Source organism: Podarcis erhardii (genome assembly GCF_964252035.2).
Source record: "Podarcis erhardii genome assembly, chromosome: 2".
Lineage (NCBI taxonomy): Eukaryota > Metazoa > Chordata > Lepidosauria > Squamata > Lacertidae > Podarcis > Podarcis erhardii.
This window is the reverse complement of record NC_138498.1, coordinates 97,135,105-97,160,843: the sequence shown is the minus strand read 5'-3', so window position 1 is coordinate 97,160,843 and position 25,739 is coordinate 97,135,105. Positions and strand designations below refer to the sequence as shown.

At 43.4% G+C, this 25,739-nt stretch overlaps 1 protein-coding gene across 1 annotated transcript in view; it reads right to left on the bottom strand.

The window, feature by feature from the left end:
- RYBP (RING1 and YY1 binding protein) overlaps window positions 1-25,709 on the bottom strand; it is a 53,729-nt gene extending 28,020 nt beyond the window's left edge. The window contains exons 1-2 of the mRNA XM_081853973.1: window positions 25,016-25,709; window positions 23,509-23,634 (exon numbers count right to left, since the gene is read on the bottom strand). Of these exons, the coding sequence (XP_081710099.1) occupies window positions 23,509-23,634; window positions 25,016-25,047 (158 nt within the window). The 5' untranslated portion in view covers window positions 25,048-25,709. The remainder of the gene's footprint in view (window positions 1-23,508; window positions 23,635-25,015) is intronic.
- Window positions 25,710-25,739: the final 30 nt, after the last annotated feature.

Genomic DNA, 25,739 nt, shown 5'->3' with positions numbered 1-25,739 from the left:
TACCTGATCATTTGAATAGGAGATCCCAGTAACTGAATTTGGGATCTTCTGCATGCAATGCACATGCTCTACCACTGACGCATGCCTCCCCTCTAAATTACAGCCAAATTAGCCATGCTACATTCAACCAACCAGGAGGAATGGAAACAATGGCCCACATGGGCAAGCCCATACAGACCAGAGGTGTGGGTTGGACAGCATTTGGGGCTACAATATTTTTTGTTTTTTTAATAGAAAAAATTTGGACCAATAAAATAAAAGGCAGATCTGGCTGGCTATTAAAATTAAAGAGTGGTGCAGCATAATCCTAAGCATGTTCACTCCAAGGTTTAGCAATAGTGCAGCAGCATCAGACCTTGCTCCTTGCTCTCCATCCAAGACAGTCTATAAGAAGGGTGCTCTCCTTGGCTTCTGATGTCCTGTTAAAATTCTGTTTATTGGACACTTAACTGAGGCTGACACATTTTTATTGCAATGATGGTATGAGGAAACACAATTTTAAAAGTTACTTGCAAACCATGCTGTGCAACTTTTGCGGGGGGGTCAGAAGGGAAAGTTAGAATTTTTAAAAAGTGGCTTTAGCACAAAACACAATGAGAAACAAAATATTTTTCCCAGTCTCCTGCAAAATCATAACTTAAGTAAATAAATGAAAGCTGTTTGATCCCATTTTATTTCAGCAGGCTAAAACATTACGAATCCTTATAAGCAGTCTAAATTTTAAATTTTTACAAATATATCTAGGTTCTGTATATATATATCTGTAACTTCACTCTGTGTATTACAAGTTCACAGGAAAACAATTTATATTTAAGTATTAATATTTTCTTCCAAAAAAATGATAGTATGTATGCAAGAAAACTTCTAAAATTATTTTTTGCTTCCCTTTTGCCGGAACTTGTTGAACTCTGTTCCGGAGAGTTCCGGCTGAAGAAAAGCCCTGCCTTTATTCCATGTTCCCTAGGCTCTCCCCATCCCCACTTTTCCTTGGACAACAACCAAACCTACACACCTTATTTCTGTTAGTTAAAATGCTAAACAGGCTTCTCCATTCAAGTGGTATTCTACACATCAGCCTGAAAGAAACGCTATGTCCATTTCACACATATACAGAATATAGAATATAGAATACAGTGGAAACTCTCCTCACATACGGAATCCGTTCCGGAGGTCCATTCGTGAGTCTATCCGGGTCGCTGGGAAAAGCGCCATTATTCTGTGCATGTGCAGTCGACAGAAGCTGCTTCTGCGCATGCTCAAATTGCGGCAAACCCAGTATTTACTTCCGGGTTTGCTGCGGTCGCGAGTCAGATTGTTCACGAGTAGGGGCGGTGGTAAATCGAGGTTCTACTGTAATCTATTAAACAACTTGATTCTGCCAAAAGGCATGAACAAAAGAGGAATTTCTAGATCCTAACACCTCTATATTTCCTACTATGGATACAAATGCACATGCTGATTACCGTAAATTTCGCTCCATAACACGCAGATTTTTCCTCCTAGAAAGTAAGGGGAAATGTCTGTGCGTGTTATGGAGCGAATGCCTACAGATGGCGGGGGAATCTGCTGCAGTTGTGAGCAGTCCGTGGCTTGCTTTGAAACAGCAAAGCAGGTGTAAGCGGCTCCTGTCAGCGAGCCGAGCCGGGAGGAGGGAGAGAAGCAGAGCGGGCTTGGCTGCTTTAAAAAAACCCGTCCTCTATGTTCCTCTCTCCTCCCCACAGAGCTGCTAAGTAGCAGCGAAGCTTTTCAGCCAGCCTAGCCGGGAGGAGGGAGAGAAGCAGAGCGGGGTTGGCTGCTTTTAAAAAAAAACGTACTCTCTGTCCCTGCCTGCAGTTTTTTGCTGTCCGATTTTGGATTAGCCACTGTAGGGGCTGTGTGTGTGTGTGCTTGAGCTATAGTTCTCCTCCTCCTGCTTCCCCTTCGCTCTCCCTGCGCCCCTGCACTCTCCCTCCGACTTTAGAATTGACACTCTGTGTGTGTGTGTGAGAGAGAGAGGGCTCCTTCTCCTCCTCCTGCTTCCCTTCACTCTCCCTGCGCTGTCCCTCCGACTTTAGAATTGACACTCTGTGTGTGTGTGTGAGAGAGAGAGGGCTCCTTCTCCTCCTCCTGCTTCCCGTCACTCTCCCTGCGCTGTCCCTCCGACTTTAGAATTGACACTCTGTGTGTCTCTGTGTGTGTGAGGGCTCCTTCTCCTTCTCTTGCTTCCCGTTCACTCCCCCAGCGCCCTGCGACTTTAGGGCCAGTTCCCTCTCTGCGTGTGTGTGTGTTTTGACCTCACTGCGCTTGGGGGAGAGTGTTGGTCGCAATTTTTCTTGATTTGTCTCAGAGTGGTTACTATCATGGTTTCCTTGCCGGGGAGGAGGGAGAGACGCAGAGCCTGCTTGTTCTAAAGGAGCAAAGCTGGAGAGGAGCCTCTCCTGCATTATCAGCAGCATCCTTCTCCACACCCCCCATGCGAGCTCCTTGTCCCTTGAGTTCTTTTCCTTCCCTCCCCACTTAAAACGTGGTTACAAAGCACGGATCCACATGGATCCTCAGGATTTTTGCACTAGGTCACCCCAAATTCACCATCAGATCACATAGCATATCCATGGCTACAGCCTGCACCAAAACACACACGCACCCACTGTTTCATGGGGTCGCAATGGCGCAAAAACGTGGTTACAAAGCATGGATCCACATGGATCCTCAGGATTTTTGCATTGGGCTACCCCAAACTCACCGTCAGATCACATGTCTGTGACCACAGCATGAACCACAAAAATCATATATCCACTGTTTCATTTAGAATATTTTTTTCTTGTTTTCCTCCTCTAAAAACTATGTGCGTGTTATGGTCAGGTGCGTGTTATAGAGCGAAAAATACGGTAAGTATTGTTAGATTTGCACAACTGTTAAGTTTTGCACAAACACCAAGTTTTTTGGAGCTCATTATGAAAAATAGCCACTTGCCTGAAGTGAGCTGAGAATTGCTTTAAAGTAGTGAGGCAAGCAAGTTCTACAAAAGAATACGGTATTTTATAGCAGACCACAAATGATGATGTGGGTGGCGCTGTGCGTAAAACCTCAGTGCCTAGGACTTGCCGATCGTATGGTCGGCGGTTCGAATCCCCACGGCGGGGTGAGCTCCCGTCTTCGGTCCCAGCTCCTGCCCACCTAGCTGTTCGAAAGCACCCCTAAGTGCAAGTAGATAAATAGGTACCGCTTTATAGTGGGAAGGTAAACGGCACTGGTGCTGGCTCGCCAGAGCAGCTTCGTCACACTGGCCACGTGACCCGGAAGTGTCTCCGGACAGCGCTGGCCCCCAGCCTCTTAAGTGAGATGGGCGCACAACCCTAGAGTCGGACACGACTGGCCCGTACGGGCAGGGGTACCTTTACCTTTTTACAAATGATGACTAATAAATATTTTGGGGTGATCAAAAATATTATGTACAGAACAATCCATGTTTACTAAGAAGTTAAGTTCCCCTGAGTTCAATGAAACTCACTCCCAGGTAAGGGTGTAGCCTGTGCGGACTTATTGGCACGACTGCTTTAATACCACATTACTCATTATGTCTTCATTGTTTGTAAAGAAAGGAAGGTAAAGTAGAGGTTTTCATGATAAACAAAATCTCGGCCATACTTTGCTATACAACAAATAAATAAAGATCAACCAGCTGTTTATTCCATTCAGGCCACGCATAAAATGTCTTCTTGCAGCAATAAGAACCCAAGAGAAATCTTGCCGGACCAGGCCAAAGGCCCTTTTAGTCCAGCATCCTGTACTCACAGTGGCCAACCAGATGTCTAAACTTAAGGCTTTCTAAATCTTCACTGTATTCCTACTGTTCAGGTATCAGAAACCAAATAGACTATCATTTATTAAAGTTCAGGGCTTTATAAACTAGCTGTAACCTTTCCTTCAAAGGGGAGTTGCTCAAATCCCTTGATCATTTATGGTTTCCCATTTCTGAATTTCCCCCAGCTCTACAATGCCCTTTTCGCAGGGAGGTGTCCAGAACTGTATACAATATTCCAAACATGGAATCACACTCAATATGCATAATGGCATTATGATATTGGCAGTTGTTTTCACTCCAACCCTTAAGGTTCCCTAACATGAAATTCATCTTTTTTACAGCTATCACACACTGGGTCAACATCTTCATTAAGCTATCCACTACGAGCCTAAGGTCTTCTTCCTTGTTCCAGGAACTCAATGCCATGAACACACACTCAACTTCTGTCTGACTGGTAGATAACTGTACGAGTGACATTCCAGGAAGTACACTGAATAGTGCCCACACCCCTTCTAGCTTGCTCCATGCATCTCTGTAGTTTATTGAAGTGGTGACCTAACAAATTCCAAGGTCCAAAATAACTAAAGGGAGGGGCAAAGCAGTTTGCCCTGGCATCACACTGAACTCACTCCATTCCTTGTTACCTTGACTCTTTGTTTGTGGGGCAGAAACACTTCATCAGCTGGGCCTTGCCTCTTGCTTGTTCATGGCACATTGCTGCCTATATATCTCACCCGAAGGTAGAATCAAACAAGCTCAGCAGAGAAGAAGCTGCAAGGGCATCCAGTAGTTGTTGTTTAGATTGTACCACAGAGATTGACCTTTGGGGGAGGGGGGAGTATGACAGTAATTTACTTCATGTTCAAAATTACTAGGAGCCAGAAGAGAAAGCTGGTAGGATTTTAGCCTACAGACATAAGCAGGCTAAAAATAGCATGGTTCTCTCTGGAATTAAGCTAAGTGATGGTGCAATAGCTCATAGTTCAAGATTCAAAATGATTTTATTCAGTTCTATACCGCTACAGTGGTACCTTGGGTTAAGTACTTAAATCTTTCCGGAGGTCCGTACTTAACCTGAAACTGTTCTTAACCTGAAGCACCACTTTAGCTAATGGGGCCTCCTGCTGCCGCCGCACCGCTGGAGCACGATTCTCTGTTCTCATCCTGAAGCAAAGTTCTTAACCTGAAGCACTTTCTGGGTTAGCGGAGTCTGCAACCTGAAGCGTATGTAACCTGAAGCGTATGTAACGCGAGGTACCACTGTACTTGTTGGCTTTTCAGCATTTTGAGTAATCAAGCCTTCTAACAGTAACAAATGTTCAGATCAAAATCCTAGAGAAACTTGTAAATTTACACATCAGAAAAAAATACGCATTATATTAATGCAACTGACTGAAGCCTTAGCTCCAACTGCTTGCATGTTGATTAATATAAACAAAATTGCAAGGTCATTGATTTGAACTTTACATGGTGTAGACTCTGTCAGACACCATGTATAAGGCTTCAATTTAAAAGATACAGAATTCTGTTGCAGCATTCGAGACACTTCAGTAATAGTTGCAAGGTAGATATAAGAAATTAGATATATTAAGAAAAAGTTTAATTATGATAAAAGTGTGTATTGGCAATAAGTAGTATGAAATCGAAATATGGAATAGATGGGAGGTTGGGTCTTTAGTGTTAAAACCAATATATGTTTTATTGTTTGTTAAGAAAATTATGTGTCTATGGTTATTACTGTGTGTAATTTGGTATTTGTGTTTTTTCTTTTTTCTTGCTGTATCAATATTTTTTTTAAAAAATACAGAAATACAGTGGTGCCTCGCAAGACGAAATTAATTCGTTCCGCAAGTCTCTTCGTCTTGCGAGTTTTTCGTCTTGCGATGCACGGTTTTCCATAGGAATGCATTGAAAATCAATTAATGCGTTCCTATGGAAACCGCCTTCCCCCGACCTCTTCTGGCGGGCGGCATTTTAAAATCGCCCGGGACAGCGGAGGACTTCTCCGCTGTCCGGGCGATTTAAAAGCCCCTGGGAAGGCAAGCAGGGGGGACAAAGACTTTTGCCCCCCGCCTGCCTTCAGAAGAGGTCCAGGACAGGCTTCGCGGACCTCTCCGCAAGCAGCGGGAGCACTCCTTGCGGAGAGTTGCCAGCGCGCCCAGGCTTCGCGGCCCCGCCGCCCGGCTTCGGGACATCGTTCCGATGCCAGGCGGCGGGGGGAGGCTTTCTCGCCCCGCCGCCCGGCATTGGGACGATGCCCCGAAGCCGGGCGGCGGGGGGAGGCGTTCCTGCCCTGCCGCCCGGCATTGGGACGATGCCCCGAAGCCGGGCGGCGGGGGGAGGCTTTCCCGCCCCGAAGCCGGGCGGCGGGGGGAGGCGTTCCCGCCCCGCCGCTCGGCTTCGGGACATCGTTCCGATGCCGGGCGGCGGGGGGAGGCGTTCCCGCCTCGCCGCCCGGCATCGGGGCATCCTTCCGAAGCCCGGCGGTGGGAGGAGGTGTCCCCGCCCCGCCGCCAGGCTTCGGAGGAGGTCCGAGGACAGCGGGGAAGACGAGCTGCGCTTCCCCACTGTCCCGGAGATTTCCCTATGGGCTGTCGTCTTGCGAAGCAAGCCCATAGGGAAATTCGTCTTGCGAAGCGCCTCCAAAACGGAAAACCCTTTCGTCTAGCGGGTTTTCCGTCTTGCGAGGCGTTCGTCTTGCGGGGCACCACTGTATAACAAAACAAATTCAATTTTGAAAATTATCATAGTTTCATTGATTAAAGTATATATTAAAACCCTATCAGACACATTAAGCATTGTTTTAGATGCAATGCCATATTTAGTCTTACAAAGCATGATAGCAGTTGTCAATACTGTTTATTATCTTTTTGTAGCCAGGCCAAACGCTTAAAAGCATGTAATTAACAGAAATTTTAAATTATTCTTTTAGAATTGCAAATTATATAGTAGTCAAGTATCATGACCTTATATTATCCAGTAAAGGATCTGCATACATACTTGGGAGCTATTCTGCAAAGGATTCTTAAGACATCCAACTTACCTGTATGAATAGCACACGTTTAACTTTCTACCACTATTTGCAAAGAGTGGTCCACAAAAATTTGGCTTGGCTTACTAGCTAGTAACAGTTTTGTGGTTGCTGTTAAGACCACAAAAGTCTAAGGGAGCTGGGCATGTTTAGCCTGGAGAAGAGGAGGTTAAGGGGCGATATGATAGCCATGTTCAAATATATAAAAGGATGTCACATAGAGGAGGGAGAAAGGTTGTTTTCTGCTGCTCCAGAGAAGCGGACACGGAGCAATGGTTCCAAACTACAAGAAAAAAGATTCCACCTAAACATTAGGAAGAACTTCCTGACAGTAAGAGCTGTTCGACAGTGGAATTTGCTGCCAAGGAGTGTGGTGGAGTCTCCTTCTTTGGAGGTCTTTAAGCAGAGGCTTGACAACCATATGTCAGGAGTGCTCTGATGGTGTTTCCTGCTTGGCAGGGGGTTGGACTCGATGGCCCTTGTGGTCTCTTCCAACTCTATGATTCTATGATTCTACCTTCCTTCCCCTAGTCCTTTGTGCATACCTAATAGTGTGTGTGTCCTGTTGCTCTGAACTTTGAAGCAAGAACATGCCTGCTTCAAAGTCTAGTTCAATATGAAATTCCCCTCTTTGAATGGGTGGGAGGAAAGAAAAGCAGAATGAGCCAGGAAGCCTGCACAAAAAGTGCAGTGTGACATAGGAAACCCTCTTGCACTCTCTAAAGTAAACAAAAAAGAGGGTTTCACGGGTATGGGGGGGGGCTTGCACCTCATGAGAAAATATTTAGAAATCTCTTTTGAAGTATTACAAGGAAGAAATTGATGTCAAGAGCTTTAGCCGATATTGTACTGTAATAGATTAGCTATAGAAGGTGTCATACTGTGACGCGATTGTTTCACATCACACTATATGACATGACATGATGTTTTCCTATCATGTAACAAGAACAGAGGCTTTTGACAAGAACTGACAATCCTACACCTATCCTGACATAATGGTTACAGAATACATCTGCAATAGTGACTTGGCTGCAACTCTGAGAACCAACCACATGAAGAACAGTAATTCTGTGCATGATTTTCTCCAGCATTTGTTGGGGGAAGGGGACCAATGAATTACGCTATGCCACAATCTGTCACTGTAAGTTTCTCTACCGCTCAACTGTTAGACTTGAGTAGCAATTATAATATAAATCAACACCAGCTGACTGCATCGTTTCTCACAGAACAATTGTCCTAATACTTTTAAGAAGTTTCCACAGACAATGAATGCAGATGTGCTAAAGGTTTGTGCCAAAATAAATAATTAAATAAATGCTTGAAGCAATACGCTTACCACCTTCTTGTATATATTTTTAGCTACTCCATGAATGCCAATTGGCATTGAATATACATTTTATAAAATGAAAAATTAATAAAGCTAACGGAGCAATAAAAAAAAACCATGCACTGGGAAGGGGTGTTTGTTTGAGCAGAGGTCTCCTTTCACTCAACTCCACCAGCTAAGCAGCCTCCCGCTGGCTGCAGAAATGAAGGAAGCATCACTGCATTGGCACGGCACTCCCCCTTCTGCACAGGCCTACTCTGATACACGGGCAGGGCCACTCACCTGTCAACCTTTGGGCATCATAATGTTGTGACACTGATAGGTGTGCAGGGAATCCCATCCACCTGTGAAATCTGAGATATGGGGAAGGTGGTAATAATGGTAACTGACAAAGCAGCACTGAGCTGGATTGAACCATTGAGTTAAATTCTGCTACTTTGGCTGCATGTACCAATTCCCCATAGCGAGGGCACAGCCAACAAAAAAATTAACCCTACCCATCAGCTAATATCACTTATCCATTGTGCTGACAACAGCTAGAGGCTCACCACCCTTGCTTTATATTAAGAACGCAAGAGGAACTCTACAGGGTCAGGCCCATCTAGTCCAGCATCCTGTTCTCACAGTGGCCAAACAAGTGCCTATGGGAAAGGGATAAGTTATATCTGTCACCTAAGCTCTGGCCACCTCTAGGTTAAATTACTGCTATGCACTATATATGTGGGGCTGTCTCTCAAGAAACTTCAGCAGGTGAAGAATTCAGCGGCCAGGTTGCTCACCGGTGCAAGATAGTTTGCACATATAATGCCAATTATGGCACTGGCTGCCAATTGCTTCAAGGACCTCCTCTTCCCATACAAACTGTCCCAGACCCTGCAATGATAATTTGAGAGCCTTCTTCATGTGCCTCGTCTGCAAGAGGCCCAGAAGACAGCAACATGAGAATGGGCCTTTTCTGTGGTGGCTCTCCGCTTACGAAATGCTCTCCCCATGGAGGCTCACCTAGCTCCTTTGTTAACATACCTTTAGGCGCCAGGCAAAAACATTCCTCTTCTCCCAGGCCTTTGGCTAATTAAACAACCAATAGCCTTTTAAACTGGGGGGGGGGGGTGTTTCTGTTTGTTACTATGTTATGTATTTTTGTGTTTTTATATTGGTAACTCACCCTGAAATCTTCCGATGAATGGCAGTATATGAAGTTAAATGAAAACAATAAAGATAACAATAATTCCACAAGCAGAACCTGAGTGCAACAGCAATTTCCCCACTTGTGATTCCCAGCAACTTATTTTTGGAGGTATATTGATAACAACAATGGAGACAGAACTGGCTATCACAGCTAGAGTCATTAATTATCTTTTCCCAAAAGGAAAAGCTAATTAGCCCTAGTTTGGGACCTTAGTATTTTCAAGAAAAATTAAAAGCATCATACACTAATTATGAAAGTAGCACACAACAAAGCGAGAGAGACATATTCAAGCCCCACCTCTTCAAAAGACTCACTGCATAGCTCTGAACAAGTCACTGTCTCAAGTCCCACTTCCTACATATAAAAATGGGATTATCAGTCACTCATATTTTTATTATTTTTTAATGAGATTTATAAACCATTTCCCCCCAGAGTTCCCAGGGAAGGAAATACCAAAATATTCAAATCAACTGTTTAACAATATTCAAAACTAAGAGCATATGAATGAAGTTAACTTGGTAGCAGGACACAACACAAGTATCTCAATCTATAGTGTGCTTTCCTGAAATGAAAATAAGGATAAAGCATGTCACACATCTGAAGGGAGGTCAGGCCTGGAGCCATAGAAGAAGACAACCACAAAAAGGGTCCCTTCGGCAGATCTTAATGCATTGGCAAGTTGTTCAGGAAGAGGCATTCTTTCAGATATTTGGAGCCCAAGGGCTTTATCTATCACTATTATCACCTTGAATTGAGGCTGGAAGGTAATAGGTAATCTGTGCAATTCTTTCAGATTAATGGTTATAAGCAGTATATATAAGCACCCTAGCCACAATTTGAACTAATTGCAGCCTCCAGACTGTACTCAAAAGGCAATCTACCCCAAGGAGCCAAAATGCCCCCCCCGATGGTGAACTAGCCAGAGTTGGGAATAAGCTCTCCCATACACTGAAGACACTTGGGGTTCAAGTGAGTGACTCCAGAAGTATTTTGAAGCTATGAACCTGCTTCTACCAGTGTAGTGCAACCTCTTCTGGAATAGGATGACTTCCCAGATCCCACCTGCAATAACCACACAACTGCAGCCCCTCCATTTTGTCTGGGTACAGTTTCAACAGGAGGCTCATGTTCCTGCCACAGAGGTACATTAAACCAGGGACGTTTAAAAACTCAGATATACTGTATAAGCTAATCGCCAAATGCCACCTTAAACCTAGGTTACGAACACTACAATCAAATATTCAAGCGCCTTTTTGCAGTGGAATTTATTACTATAGTGGTACTTCAGAGGTTGAACGGAATCTGTTCCAGAAGTCCGTTCGACTTCCAAAACGTTCCGAAACCAAGGCGTGGCTTCCAATTGGCTGTGGAAAGCTCCTGCAGCTAGTCAGAAGCAGCGGAAGCCCCGTTGGATGTTCAGGTTCCAAAGAGTGTTCACAAAGCGGATCACTCACTTCCAGGTTTGCGACAGTCAGGAGCCAAAACGTTCGACTTGCAAGGTGTTCGGGATCCAAGGTAAGACTGTATTATTATTATCAATTTCCTTTCTATACTGTTTTATAGTTTAAAGGAAGAAATCTCTAAGCTGTTTACAACACATTAAAACATCAAATAAAACAATCCAGAATAAAGCAAATTCAAGCTTCAAGGAAAATATTTCAGATCCTTCTCTAAGTGACATTTTGCTTCCCCATTTATTTATTTACCTACTTAATTTATGCAGCTGCTTCACAGAAGAAGTATTCTAAGAAGCCAGTGTGGTGTAGTGGTTAGAGTGTCGGACTAGGTAGGGCCTGGGAGATCACGGTTCAAACCACCACTCTGTCATGAAGCCCACTGGGTGACCTTGGGCCAGTCACAGCCTCTTAACTTATCTCACAGGGTCGCTTGTAGGGATTAACTGAGGAGGGGGGTGAACTCCATGTACTCTTCGGGAAAAGGGTGGGATAGAAATGCAATAAATAAACTCTTCTCCTTACCTGCTTAAGAAAGCTGGAGGGGCCAGCCAGATGGAGATGTTGGTTGCCAGAGATCTCCACGTGGTCGCATACGGACCTGTGCTAGTAGCAAAATGAGCCTGGCTAATTTCTAACACTGGCTTGGTGGTCATTCCATTTTACCAGGGAACCCTGAAAATAGTTGCTGTGTGTGCCTCCTAACAACTCTCAGCACCCTCCATGCATGCACTGCGGTTCCCAGGATACTTTGGGGAAGCCATGACTGTTTAAAGTGCTATGATACTGCTTTAAATGGATAATACAGGTGGGTGGGCCATGCATCAGTGAGGCAAATTTAAAAGTGAGCTCCTTCACACTTCAGAGAGCAGCAAGCAAAACCATCATAAAGATTACTATTTGTTGTGTGACTTAATACTACGTTTTAAAATGCCTCGGTATTTGGGTTGCATTTCAAAAAATAGTTCAGAACAGTAAAAATCATTCTTTATCTGGGATGCGAGACTCCATGGCCCTCCAAATGTTGGGTTCCAGCTCCCCACAGCCCTAGTCAGCATGTTCAGTCATCAGGGATTATAAGTGCTGTAGTCCCAACTGTGACCAGAAGGTCACAGATTCACAACAGCTGCTTTAGATTAATGTATTTTTAAATGTTTTGCTTTTTAGAAACCCAGGTTTTAAATAAAAAAAATGAGGAAAAACTTGGCATGTATTATCTGAAACCAACTTTTCCTCAGGATAAATGCCAAATCTGTCATCAGCCTGGTCTGGCAAGTTCATCCACAACCAAACAGCTACGGGCTAAGCAGCATTTGTTCTCAAGCAACTGTTTTCTCATTAAGTGAATGACTGAATTCCTATTCACCAAACTTCCTTGCTGTTACCACTCACCAAACTGGTTTATTCTGTTGCTGTCTACACACACCTGGAAGGTATACTGAAATTTTGTTGTGTGCAGTATTAGAAACTCAGGTGTATATGCTAGGCACCAAATGGCTCCTTGGTTCTAGGTTGCCACAATGGAATTCAAGGGGTTGGACTAAATGACCCTCAGGAGCTCCAATTTCAAAGCTATAATTCTATGATCTTAACTACATTGGTTAACTGTAGCTTGCTCTTACAACAATTCACATGTCCCAGTATGCAGGAAGGAGAAACCCACATAGAGGAAATGGAAATGCTATTAACTATGGAGTAAGGCAGACATTTTTGAACTGTGGTCACCAACCTGGTGCCCAGAAACCTCCATGTGCAACTGGACCAGACCAGTAGCAAAACATGTATGGCAACTGGCTAATTTCAAACTCTGGTAGTGGGTACATGGTAGTTAACCCATTTTGGCAGATAACCTGATTTAATACATTCATACCAGGTCAATTTGAATTACAGCAAGCTAGATAATAGAAAAACCTATCATCTTATGCAATGAAGGGGTTATCATATAATTTTTAACCTATTTACTTATGAAGCTGTCAACTGATTCTAAATAATCAGGACCTTTACTCTCTTGCTCTTAAATGAATTAGGTAGGTTTTTTTAAAAAAAAATCATTGTCTTGAAACAGATATTTTGAGTATAAAAAATTAAAAGGCAGTGGTTACTCTTAAAAAACAGCCCAGTTGAGTCTTGCAGCTAGCTAGCACCTTGCCAACTTAATTAATGTATAACAAGTCCTTCCAGGCAAATAGCTTGCCAGTCTCGCCTCTCAAGACAACATTCAATGCACACAAGTGTGCTGGCAACATTTCTCTTCCTTGGCTTACACTTTTATTTTATCCTGCAACATTTGGACAAATAAAATATTGCTCAAAATGCCACTTAAACACGCTGAAACGTGCAAATGTTGCCTACCACACAGCAACATCTCTGATTAATATTAATTTAAGTTTTTCACTTTGTTCCGTTCTGCTTAGGAGTCTGGAAGATAACAGCAACTTATATAAGGTTTGCTGGTGTACAGCTAAATAAAACACTAAAAATAATCATGACACCAGATGAAGTTATGTACTTGCTTCTCCTCCCCTGTCCCCAATGGAGCTGCAATGGCTCTGTAATAGTAGCACAGGGACAAGAGAGCTAATACACAGCATTAACATTACAGAGGAAAGCCTCCCCTTCTTCAGCTAATGATGTACTCCATAGAAGCATGCCCAAGGGACAAGAGACTGTGCCGGCTGATTGACTCCATCACAGGGCCATCGTCCATCAATGTATTGCCTCTTCTATTGAAATCTTAGGAAGAGAAAGTCCTCAGCTAGGCAAGCACTTTCAAAATTAATAATGTCACAATGCAGCTGGTCAAACAACATAAGCAGAATAAACAGAATAAGTGAATAAACAGAAAACTTACCTTTGGCAGCCATGCACAGAAGTCATATACAGTTGTACCTCAGAAGCTGAATGGAATCCGTTTGACTTCCAAAACATTCAGAAACCAAAGTGTGGCTTCTGATTGACTGCAGGAAGCTCCTGCAGCCAATCGGAAGCCGCAGAAGCCCTGCCGGATGTTTGGCTTCCAAAAGAACGTTCGAAAACAGGAACACTCGCTTCCAGTTTTCGATCATTCGGGAGCCGGAACGTTTGACTCCCAAGGCGTTCAGGAGCCAAGGTACAACTGTACATTCAATCTAAGAACAATGTGTCTAAGTTTTTGGACCCCTGAGCTTTACAGAATTACAAGCAGCCCTCAAACGAACAACACAAAGGGTGACATCCAATGTTTCATCACATTTACTCACTGAAATCTTGATATGAGGCTATCACCAATGGCTATCACTCAAATTATTCAATCTATACTGTACTATGTTCCAAGTTAACAGCATAACTTGGAGGAGTCCCTGGAACAGATTCAGAAGACCTGCAAGGGGATAAGGGGAAGCTCTGTTGTGCAAGCAGAATTACATGGTTAGTGCTATGCTGAATACAACTCAAAGTATTTGGGAGGGGACAATGCAGATATATCTTTAAAAGGTAACATCAGTCGATTCCACTGAATTTCTCAGATTGAATCCATGGCACTAAATGCTACTAAAACCTATTACATGCTTGTCAACAAAAACCTGAGAACTGAGCTGTTCTAGAACACCTGAGGAGAGGAGCAAGATGTGATCCATGCAGTTAGAGGAGTCAGATGCCAAACGGTCTGTTAACAACAGATTAGGAGACTGTTGGGGTGAACCAAAACTAATAGCCATAGGTTCATTTGGGAGGAGAAGCAAGAATCAAAAAATAAAAGCACAGATATAGAATCTGTCAAAAAGCAGGATGAAACAAGGAATTGGAGGCAGGCATAAAAAGGTAAAGGGACCCCTGACCATTAGGTCCAGTTGTGATCGACTCTGGGGTTGCGGCGCTCATCTCGCTTTATTGGCCGAGGGAGCCGGCATACAGCTTCCGGGTCACGTGGCCAGCATGACTAAGCTGCTTCTGACGAACCAGAGCAGCACACGGAAACGCCGTTTACCTTCCCGCCGGAGCGGTACCTATTTATCTACTTGCACTTTGACGTGCTTTCAAACTGCTAGGTTGGCAGGAGCAGGGACTGAACAACAGGAGCTCACCCCATCACGGGGATTCGAACCGCCGACCTTCTGATCAGCAAGTCCTAGGCTCTGTGGTTTAACCCACAGCGCCACCCGCGTCCCTGGGAGGCAGGCATAGATAAGCCAAAAACACAATCAGAAGATGGACTGAGATTGGTGCAAAAAGGCAAGAAACAGTGCCAGCCTGAAGCCAAGTTACTGTACTGTTTAGGCAAGGATCTCCAAACTGCTGTTGCTGAAGTTTATATCTAGCAAGAGTGATAACAAGGACCGGTTGCTTGCTTTGGTGCCAGAGCTATGCGAATTATAAAAGTCACCACATCAGACCCTCTTGCTAGAGTCAAACCTAACCTGCAATGGAGCTACCAAACACTGCCAAGGTTAAGTTTTCCAGTTTAAGTCCTGGTGTCATAGGTGAAACCTATGACTGTAGTAAGCAAAATTAAGGCCTATTGACTAAACTTCTCCAGGTCTTATAAAATATTATACAGGAACTTATGAAACTTAGCCCAGAAACACAGGGCACAAATATACCGGGGGGGGGGATTCCAGTTAAATAAGAACTGCAGCAAATTTCAACAGGAGCTTTTATTTGATAACTAAACTTGCTTGCATTCATGTCCTGTCTTTCTTCAGCTGACTTCCTTCATGGTATAATTCCAGATCCATGAAGGATGAAGACACCAAATAATCATGAAAAAACAAGATCATGATTCTTCAACTTCTTTAAACCACTAGAAAGGTTGGTAGGTGATAATTTTTCCAATGCAAAATAAGCTTATCAAGAAGCTGAACTAAAGAGCCTGCCTATATGCCAAGATTTTGGTGCCCTCCTTCAAATATTAGACATGAGACTTGAAGGAAGAAACCTTTTTTCAATGTGGTGCTCTGTTTTTGGGAAATCCCTTTTAGTGAGGCCCATTCTGCATCTTTTCAGCACCAAGGAAAACATTTTTTTCCAGGCATTCCTAAATCTCATTAGAAGTTGGTCATCTATTCCTTGATTATTGATATTTTTACTGCCCTGAGGTTTTATTGTTAATTTTTATTGCTGTTTTACCGATCAGGTTTTGTTTAAACTGAATTAACATTTTTATGCTTTCTTGAAAACTGTTTTGAAGATTATAATAAATTTGATTGAATGTTTATTTGTTCAGGAAGTTTGAAAACCTAACAATACAAAAATCATTGCTCCTCCCCCCCCCCCTTCTCAGATACACTGGGCATTTGCTTAGGATACTGTATAACAGACACTATATATTTTCTGTTTATTATTGAGCAAAACATAGACATATAAAGGTTCTCTTGGTTTGTCTAGAACATGTCACCTTTTAAAAATACATCCGATTACATTCAAACTATTTGCCATACAGCAGAGTAACATGTCAGGACCAGACAGTCAAAAATATCTCTATGGGGGGAGGGGTCGAGAACCCTGAAGCTGCACATCTAACCTGTGTAAATTCAACGGCAGGTCAAAAGCTACTTGTTATGGAAGAAACACACACCTTTCCAAATGACCTACATTCTGCAAAGAGACCCACTGACCTACAGAACCATATGAAAGCTCATAAAGTAGGTCACTGGGTTTCACTGTTTTTAAGCATTACACTTTGAAAGAGACACACAGTGGCTAAATCTAAAGACAAATGCACATCACAGGGGATCTCCACATGCAGTGATATAGCAGTTTTTTAACCAAATTGCATAACAAAAAGCTATAATCTTTTAAGTCACATGACCGGCTTCCATTTTTCTTTTTTCTTTTTTTAAAAAGGATTGAAGTGAAAGACTATTTAGACCTAAGTTCTCCACAGGTGAATTTTATGGCTTTCTGACTAGCCTACTGAACAATGAAACTGTCAGAACAGTGAAAGGAAGATACACACAGGAGTTTGTTTTCATTTAGGAGCCTACCAACAAGGACTACCAGCAAAAAGTATGAACTGCCCGTGCTTTATGTCCATAAAAGAAAACACCACTCCTACAGCACTCAAGACTTTCCAACTTTGAAATCCTTTATTTCATCCACGACAGCTTTCAGCCAAGGCATTTGGGGTTTATTTCCAAAGCTACCTGAAGGGACAAAATGTCAAGCACACCCCCCTTTATAACTTCCAAGAGGGCTATGTAGTTCTGGATACTCATTCTGCCAACCTCCTGTGCAAGACAGTGCAGCCTCGTTGGACACCAAGGTGTTGTCTGAGGTAGTTCCCCCTCCCCTTTCCGACACTGCCCCATCTAAGGCAGTGTTAGAAAATGGGATATGAAAGCTAGGAGCTAAATTAAACCTAGGTTACAGGCACAAACAACGGATTAATAACAAGAATAGAATACAAAGCTGAAAATGAATGAACAGCAGCTAAAATATTATGTTCATTTTTTACATGGTCTAGTCCTTCCCCTGCCCACCCCCAAAATATTCTTCAGAAAGTCTATTCTCCAGTCTTCAGACAGTGGGGAGGCAGAAGGACGTCTCCTTTTTCCTTCCACTTTGCAGTTTTAACCTGAAATCTTAAGCGCAATACTGCGCCCAGAGCTCAAAAACTGCTCGCGCTTATTAAATTCTCTGTCGCAAAATGCCCCTAGAACAATGGAAGTTTCTAACACTGATCTAAGGTGTAGGGAAATTCATTAGAAAAAGAAACCCATAAAAGAGGCATAAGGATTCTAGAAACAGGCAAAAGGTTTTCAGCCTATTTTCCCTAAGTCAAGTTATGGCCGAATTCTAAAAAGTGTTTTTTCCCCCACAGAGGAATGCTCTTAAATTTTACTATGGGGGGGGGGGAGCATGCAAGGTTTGCAGAGATAGGCTGTAAACCAAAAGGACATTCTTGCCTACTGATTATTAAGAATATAGAAGGACTATTCCAGGGGGGAATCCACACGCTTAAAAATCCAATTCTTTGCTTTTTCATGCTTTTCCACCTTTGACTTTTTATTTCCAAGATAGTTGTTCACATAACTATCTTATGTGCACATAAAATAATCTGGAAGTCTTGATTATAGAGATAAAAAATGCAAGACACACCAAGAACATGGGAATAACTTGAGTTCTGTGCTTTCAACTGTATTGGCAAACTGTTCCGCAATCAATTATACAGGTTACATACACTTCAGGTTACAGATTCCGCTAACCCAGAAATAGTACCTCGGGTTAAGAACTTTGCTTCAGGATGAGAACAGAAATCGTGCTCCGGCGGTGCGGCGGCAGCAGAAGGCCCCATTAGCTAAAATGGTGCTTTAGGTTAAGAACATTTTCAGGTTAAGAACGGGACCTCCGGAACGAATTAAGTACTTAACCCGAGGTACCACTGTAGTATTATATAGAAAGGAAAGGATTGTTAAAGTAGCACTGTACTTTACTTTTACTTACATTGTGCTTACCCAGGAAGTTGGTCACATCCATTTTAAGGACAGGTCCCTCAGCATATTCAATCAGCTTCCAAAAAAATCTTAATTCACTCAATGGAAATTAATGCCTAACCATTCCAGGTCAATGGGAATGGGAAATAGGTCTCATTTGTTACAAACTGGAATGTGCCCTCGAATTTTTATCCTGTCTCTTTGCTTCTCTTTAAGAAAGATGGAAAAATGGAGGGGGATGTATAGAAACTTGTAGCTTCTGCATGGCTGGAATGTAAAAGGTAAGAATCACATCTGTCACTCTGCCCAGTTTTGCAGGCTAGGCAAAAGCACTTCAGGCGAGTGCAGAATGATGAGGGGCACTGCCTGGGGAGAATCCTAAGGAACAAACAGTTAGACCTAGAAGGCAATTTGCCAGCAGACTAGAGGTCCCTTACTCCTGCTTTAGTTAAATTATCTGCCTCAATCATGGGCAATGCAAGGGGGTGGGAAATCCGACTTCTAGAGCAAAACTATGACACAGATGAGTGGAGGTGACCCCTTCTAAAGTACACTGTTCACCTATTCACAGCCACCTCTCTTCTCCCAAGCACTTTTGTCTGACCTGAATTCACACTTGGGGGGGGGGGGAAGTGTGGTGAGAAAGAGAAGAGTATGGAAAGGCAAGCTGCAGACAGCAGATGGATAAACACACATGCTGTCTCTCTCTCTCAAATACACAATTTTTCAAGGTATTTCGGCTCTTGCCCCTTGTTTTTTTATATGGCTGGGGCAGACCTGGATTTAAATCAGGAGTAGTGAACCAGCCCAGGCGAGGTAAACTTTGTCCACCCCTGATTTAAATAAACATGTCCACTGATGTTGCATCTGGTTTGGACTACAGAGTTAAAAACAACTTTAAAGTGCCACTTTTCCCAGTACGTATAGTTATAGCAATACGAAACTAATTATGAACACAAGAATCCTATTCAGTTTTACACTGATGGTGTCAACAGAGAACCACCGAGCTGAATTTACAAACAAGATAGCTCAAAAGATAAGATTGCAAGGAAAAAGACAATATGACAGCAAGAACACGCACATCACACAAAAAGCAAGAACATGCACACTGCACAAAAAGCAAGCTGACGCTATTAAAACTAATCACAGAAAACAATTTGCAGTTCTCGTTAACAATAGGAATGTGGTCAATAAAGGAGTTTAAAGAAAACAAGAACTGAATGCTGAAATGATAGAAGCAAAAGTTTAGTCACAAATAGCACTCCTGCGTATGCGTTTACTCAGAAATAAGTTCCGCTGAGATCAGTGGAGCTTCTTTCCAAATCTGTGGTACAGAACTGGAGTATAACTTTTCTAAACTGTATGTAGCTGTATAGAAAACGATATATGAAAAGGCAAAGCAAAATACATGAAAAACAATAAAAAATATTGGGGTAACTCCATAGAGAGCCTACTTTTCCTTGAATGATGTGAACTGTTGTTAAAACTGAGTTGTTGAGTTTACACAAGTCACACCTTTAAGGTTGCTTGTTTTAGTTTTTTAAGAATTTGCTCCTTGACTCAGCTATTCAGAGCCTACCACACCACTGTAACTGGTTCTATTGTTCGAAATGCTCTTACCCAATGTTTCTCCCAATGTTGAACCAAAATCTACCCCCCTGCAACTTGAGCCTGTTAAGATACAGTCCTGCCCTCTGGAACAGTAGAGAAAAAGTTTTTGCCCTGTTCTGTGGGACAGACCATTAGGTATTTGAAAAGTTCTTTGTATCACCCTTCAATTCCTTTGATTTTGCCTCATTGGACTTACTTTCCATACCACTGACCATCTTGATTTCCTCTTTACTCATTCCTATTTGCCTAGACAATGTGCAGAACTGGGCAGCACGCCATATGAGATCTGACTTGTGCAAAATAACATTACTTTTTATTTTATGGGGTTTTTGTATATAATTTGTTTTTATTCTTAATTATTGTAAACAGCCCAGATACCTTTATGTTATGGGATAGCATATAAGTGTCATTAATAAACAAAATGGAACTATTTCTTCCCATGACTTGAAATCTGAATCTATTAATGCAGATTAAAATTGCATTAGCTTTTATTGCAGCTGCACCACACTGCTGACTCATGTTCAGGTTGTGCTTGACTACAATCCCAAGATCCTTTTCACATGCCAAGCCATGCTTCTGAAATTTAAAGTGCATCAAGTACATTCAGTAAAATATTTCCAGGTGCAGCTTCAAGTAAATTTTATTCCTCTGCCACATCATTCACTATTTCATGTGAAAATAACTCAGAAACAGCAGAATCATTTCTTGAGTGAGAAAACCAAGTGAGACTTTCACTTTTGGTCATGACCACCTACCTCCTTCCCCAAAACACAATATCTCATAGATTAATCAGCTCACAATCCACATTAACCTTTATAACTGAACCCAAAATCTATTAGCTGGTCCACAAAAGACATATTCTGAACCCCAGATCAAAAATAAACCTAGCCACCAAGACTACTGCTACCATCCTATCCTAACAATTTCATATGGTTAGCTTAGAACATAATGCAGAATGAGTGCTTAAATCCTTCAATACTCTTAGAATATTTAGATGCCCTGGACTGAGCAGGTAAGACGGGGGAATATAGAAGGTGGTGCAAATCATCTTTTTTTCAGGGAGCTTACCTTCCCTATTCAAGTATTTAGATAAATAATAAATGATTTGCGTTGTTGGACATTCCAGCTCATGTCTCTATCCCTAGCAGTATCACTCAAAAACAGGTATCTTGCTGCCGATACTCTGGAGGACTGACTTACTGGTCCTTAAGCAATCCTAGTAGATATTCGCAACTGATATTTTCTACAATACAAGCATGCACACAGATCGTATCATCAGATACAAACATTCTGAGTAATAGCAAACCATAAGCCATAGCATTGTTGTACATTAAGTGTCAATGAAAAAAAATGCAGGTTTCCTGAAACACCAACATACGTCATATACAGTAACTCCCAAGCCACAACCAAAACTCACTGTAGAGTTTAGATAGTGTTCCGTTACTATCATTTGAGTTATTTACAAATTTATGTCCAATATTGAGTTGGTTTATAAATAATACTTAAATATGCATTTTTATTATATATTTATTATGAAATCTCATTGATAAGAACTTACTTTAAAAGCATATAGTGACATACTGAAAGCGTACTTTAAATATGGGGTGGGGAACTAATAGCCCTCCATATGTTGTTGAATTTAAACTCCCGTCTCCCTGGCTGGCCTTGATGGTCCAACTCCAACATACTGAAGAGCAACAAGTTTCCCATTTGTATCTTAAGTGAATGCAATCATACTGACTTTGGTGAAACCGCACTCATAGAGGCAGAAATATAGCTAGAAACCTAACAAGAGGTCAACATAAGCTTTCTGCTGCAGGGAACACATAATGAGAAAGTAACGAAACATTCTAATGCTCACTTGACAACTACGCCTAAGTTGAAAGTTTTCCTTATTAATTGAATAATTTAATTTAATATGTAATTAAATGGGAGAAGGTTTCCATATTAAGATTGTCTCTTCCCCTCCCCAAGAACCCATGTTACAGGACAGGTTGTTTTTTCTTAAGAGACAAAAATATGCTTATTAACAAATAAGGATACTAATCAAATTACGCTACACAAAGGGGATGCACAACGTCTGTATCCATTGTGAGGACTGTTCTGCAAACTGTACAATGAAGGTTTGGAGTAAATTTTGAGCACTACAACAGCTCCCCAATAAAGTCTACTCTTAACAGTCAGGCCTTCCCAATTACAGATCTTAAGCATTATATACAACAAAAATGTTATATATACACAAATCAGAAAGAGATCAAATATTGAAGTTCAAAGCTTATTTCATGCAACTTAAAAACATTGTTCTAGTCTGTAAGAATGAAACTGGTGGGAAACTTTTTACTACACCTTAAATTAAATTTGACACAGGAAGTACATCTAGCCCACAAACTTCCAGTTGCCCATCCTTATTAAACACAATCTACAATATGCTGATGCTGCAAGTAGGTATAGAACAATACAACCCCAAAAGAAATCAACAGGTTTGTATGCAAGAGCCACAGGTGGATTCACTGACAATACTAAAGCCTAAATGAACATAACTGAAGTCTACACACACACAAACACACACACAAATGTTCTAGACCGTGATATATATTAGACTTAAAATCAGTGTCCTCCGAAACAGTACAAAGTGTAGAAATACTCAAAAGACATGCACGCTATGTACACGAGTGGACATTTGAAACCTACTTAACTCACTCATGTCACAAGAAGCCTCAATGATCCAGAAAGTTTTTCTCATTGGAAGCATGCATTTTCAGCTTTCACTGTGCCATGCTCAAAATACTTAACAAATACATTACCAACTGCTCCCAATCAACAACACAACCTGCTGTCTGCCATTCTGCAGAGTCTTCACATTAGAAAGTCTATTCATGGTAAAATTCTGTGATTTTTCTAACATAAAAAGCATGCAACATATGACAAAGCTTATTAACTTTCCAAAAGTACTAAGGAGAGCATACGAAATAGAACACCCAATTCAGTTAAGACAACTTGTCAGCCTAAAACTTTGAAAGAATTACGTAACTCATACTTAACACTTTCAACATTTTTTTTTGGGGGGGGGGAATCCATCACTAATACATACAAGTTAATCAAAAAAGCTATCTCAGGGTCTCATAAATCTGCATTATTGCTATGTTTCTGTGACATAAATCCATGTGTTAGATGTCATATGGCAGCACTCCTACACATAACTTGAACATCTCTGCAAGTATGCATAACCCATAGTATTCTTCAGGAAACTGGTTTTCCAAAGTTCCTTTATTTTACATAAAATAAGTCATTATTATTAGAACAAAGCAGGACTTTGAAGTTGCGCTTCTGTTGTGCCTCTTTATCAACCTTCAGAAAACAAAAAAGGCACTCCTCAGACTATAGCCAAAAGGCTATGACATTGAAAAATACCCAGCTTCCAATCAAACCTGACTGATCTGAAAGTCCCAGAGGCCTCTTTTTACCTACAAACATGACATACAGCAAATAGCATCAAATAATTATTATACAATATACAGTACCTACAAACACTTGCTTTTAATGTGTACATGAACACTTGTAACACAAAACACAGGTTTAAACATTCTTTCAAAGGGAGTCAGTTCTCGTTCCCACCGCCATGGTAAATCAACAAGTCAGCAGCATTACAGTTAGTTACAGGAGGAGAAGGGACGACTAGCACATTAGAATATGAACAATGTACCTTGTAGAGGTGCCTTTCCTGACATCACATATGCTGCATTTAAAGGCTTCAGCACTGTTCCTAAAGGTGCAGACACTACAATCCCAAAAACCTTCGTCGGCTGCAGGTTTTGCTTGCCTTTTTGGCCTTGAGAAGTATGTGTAGGAAGAAAGGGGAGGGGGGGAGAGAAGGAGGAGGAAAAGAAAGAATAAAACATGTTAGAAACGAGATCATAAAGCAAAGCTGTTTCATGCTATGCTCTGCTCTGCCTGCCTTTTATTTATTTATTTATTTGCTCCTTGCCTAAAAAAGTAATCAAATTTTCGATGGAGCAGTGAGGAAAGCATACAAAGCACCCATCAAGCCAAAAATCCGACTTTGTTCTCTCTTCTCACCACACACGTTTCTCATGCCTTACCCTGCAACCTTCCCCCAACACCATACCATACCCCGTACTAGCAAGAGAGGAAAGGGGAACATTTCCCCCTCCAACCTTCAATCTCAAGGCAATCAATTTTCACACAACAACGACTACCCACTGAATCTGGAAGGGCAGGGAAAAGGCGATGGTGGAAGGTATCCGAGCTTGTTACCCTCCCTCTTGGGGTGTGCTTGTGTGAGTGAGGGGGGTGTGTGTGTGGGTGTGTGGGTGTGCTTGATTGTACTTTAAAGGATTGTAGGCGTGTCCCTCCATGCGCCCCCTTCGTCTGTCTGTCTGTCTCCTTTACCTTGTTAAATCTCCCTTTGTCTGGAAGAAGTCAGTGTGAGGAGACGAGGAGCTGTGTGTGTGTGTGTGTGTGTGTGTGTGAGTGAGAGAGAGAGAGAGAGAGAGAGAGAGAGAGAGAGAGAGAGAGAGAGAGAAGCAGCCGCCATAGCTGCTCTAACACCAGATTAGCCCTGGCACCAACAGAGAGAGAAACACAAACACTTCGCCCTCCTCCTCCTCCTCCTTTTTGCTTCTACACACTCCCTCCATCTTAAGAGCCACCCTGGGCACAAAACAGAGCAAGCCCTCCAAACACACACACAAAAACACACACACACACACACACACAAACCTCCCGTCCCCCCCCCCTCCTTTCAGCAGTTAGCCACAGAAGGAGCTCTCTCTGGCTTTCCTGCCCCTATAGCTTCGCCTCCCAGCACAATTGGAAAAACAAGGAGTTTTCTGTACCTGGCTGGGAGGAAGGCAAGGCAAACAAGCTCTCTCTCTCCCCTTCTTTACCTACTTCCTCCATCTTAAAAAGCCCCCTCCCTCCACCACGACTCCCACCACCATTACTACAACCACCACCTCCTCCGCCACCCCGGGGCCTAGCCGTCCCCACACCCCCCTCCCCTGAGCCTAAGAAAGCGGGGTGGGTGGGGGTGGGTGCTTTCGGCTGGCACCCGCGCGGCGCGCTCCTTCCTGTCCCCACCGCCACCCTCGTCTCCATCTTAGGGAAGGGAGCCTCTCCCCCCCCCCCGCGACCTCCTCTCGGCTCCTCTGCCGACTCCCCCCCCCCTCGCTGGCCCCGCTTTCTCCTACCTGGTCGGGCTCTTCTTGTCGCCCATGGTCATGGATCGGTTGGGGCGCCGGCGGGGGTGGCGGCCCCCTCTTCTGCCTCGCGCGCAAGGAGCGGAGGGTTCGCAGGGCTGGCTCCTCCTCAAGACCAGCAGGATCCGGGCTGCTCCTGAGCCGCCGCCGCTCCTGCCGCTGCCAGGCTCCCCCGCTCCAGACTAGGCAGCGCACGGAGCGCAGCCTCGGCTCCTCGGCTCCTCTTCCCCCCGCCGCCGCCGCCGCCGCTCCTCCTCCTCCTCCCAGCCAAGGCGAGCTCGGCTACAGCGGGCGGAGCTGGCGGCCCTCCGCGGCCAATCCGGGCAGCCCGGCCTTGGGCTCCGCTGGGGCGAGGGAAGGGGAACGTGCAGCTTCTCTCCCCCCCCCACACACCCCACAGCCAAAACACGCACACACTCCAAGCACCCACCACCCACCGAGCCCCTCGGTGCACACAGCGCACGCACACCCCGCTCCGTCCCGGGAGGAGGAACGGCTCCCTCGGCGACGAGGGCAAGGCTGCGGGGACGCCGCTCCCTCCCAAGGCTTGGCGGTGGAAGAAGCCAGCGAGCGAGGGAAGCGTGTCGCCGTCGCTGGGCGGCGCCTGGCCACCCACAAGGCCAGCGTGTGACCCCGCCTCGGTCGTAGCCGCTCGCGTCGAGCGCGGCCCCCCTTTCAGACGTGTGCGTGTACACACACACACGCATATAAGTGG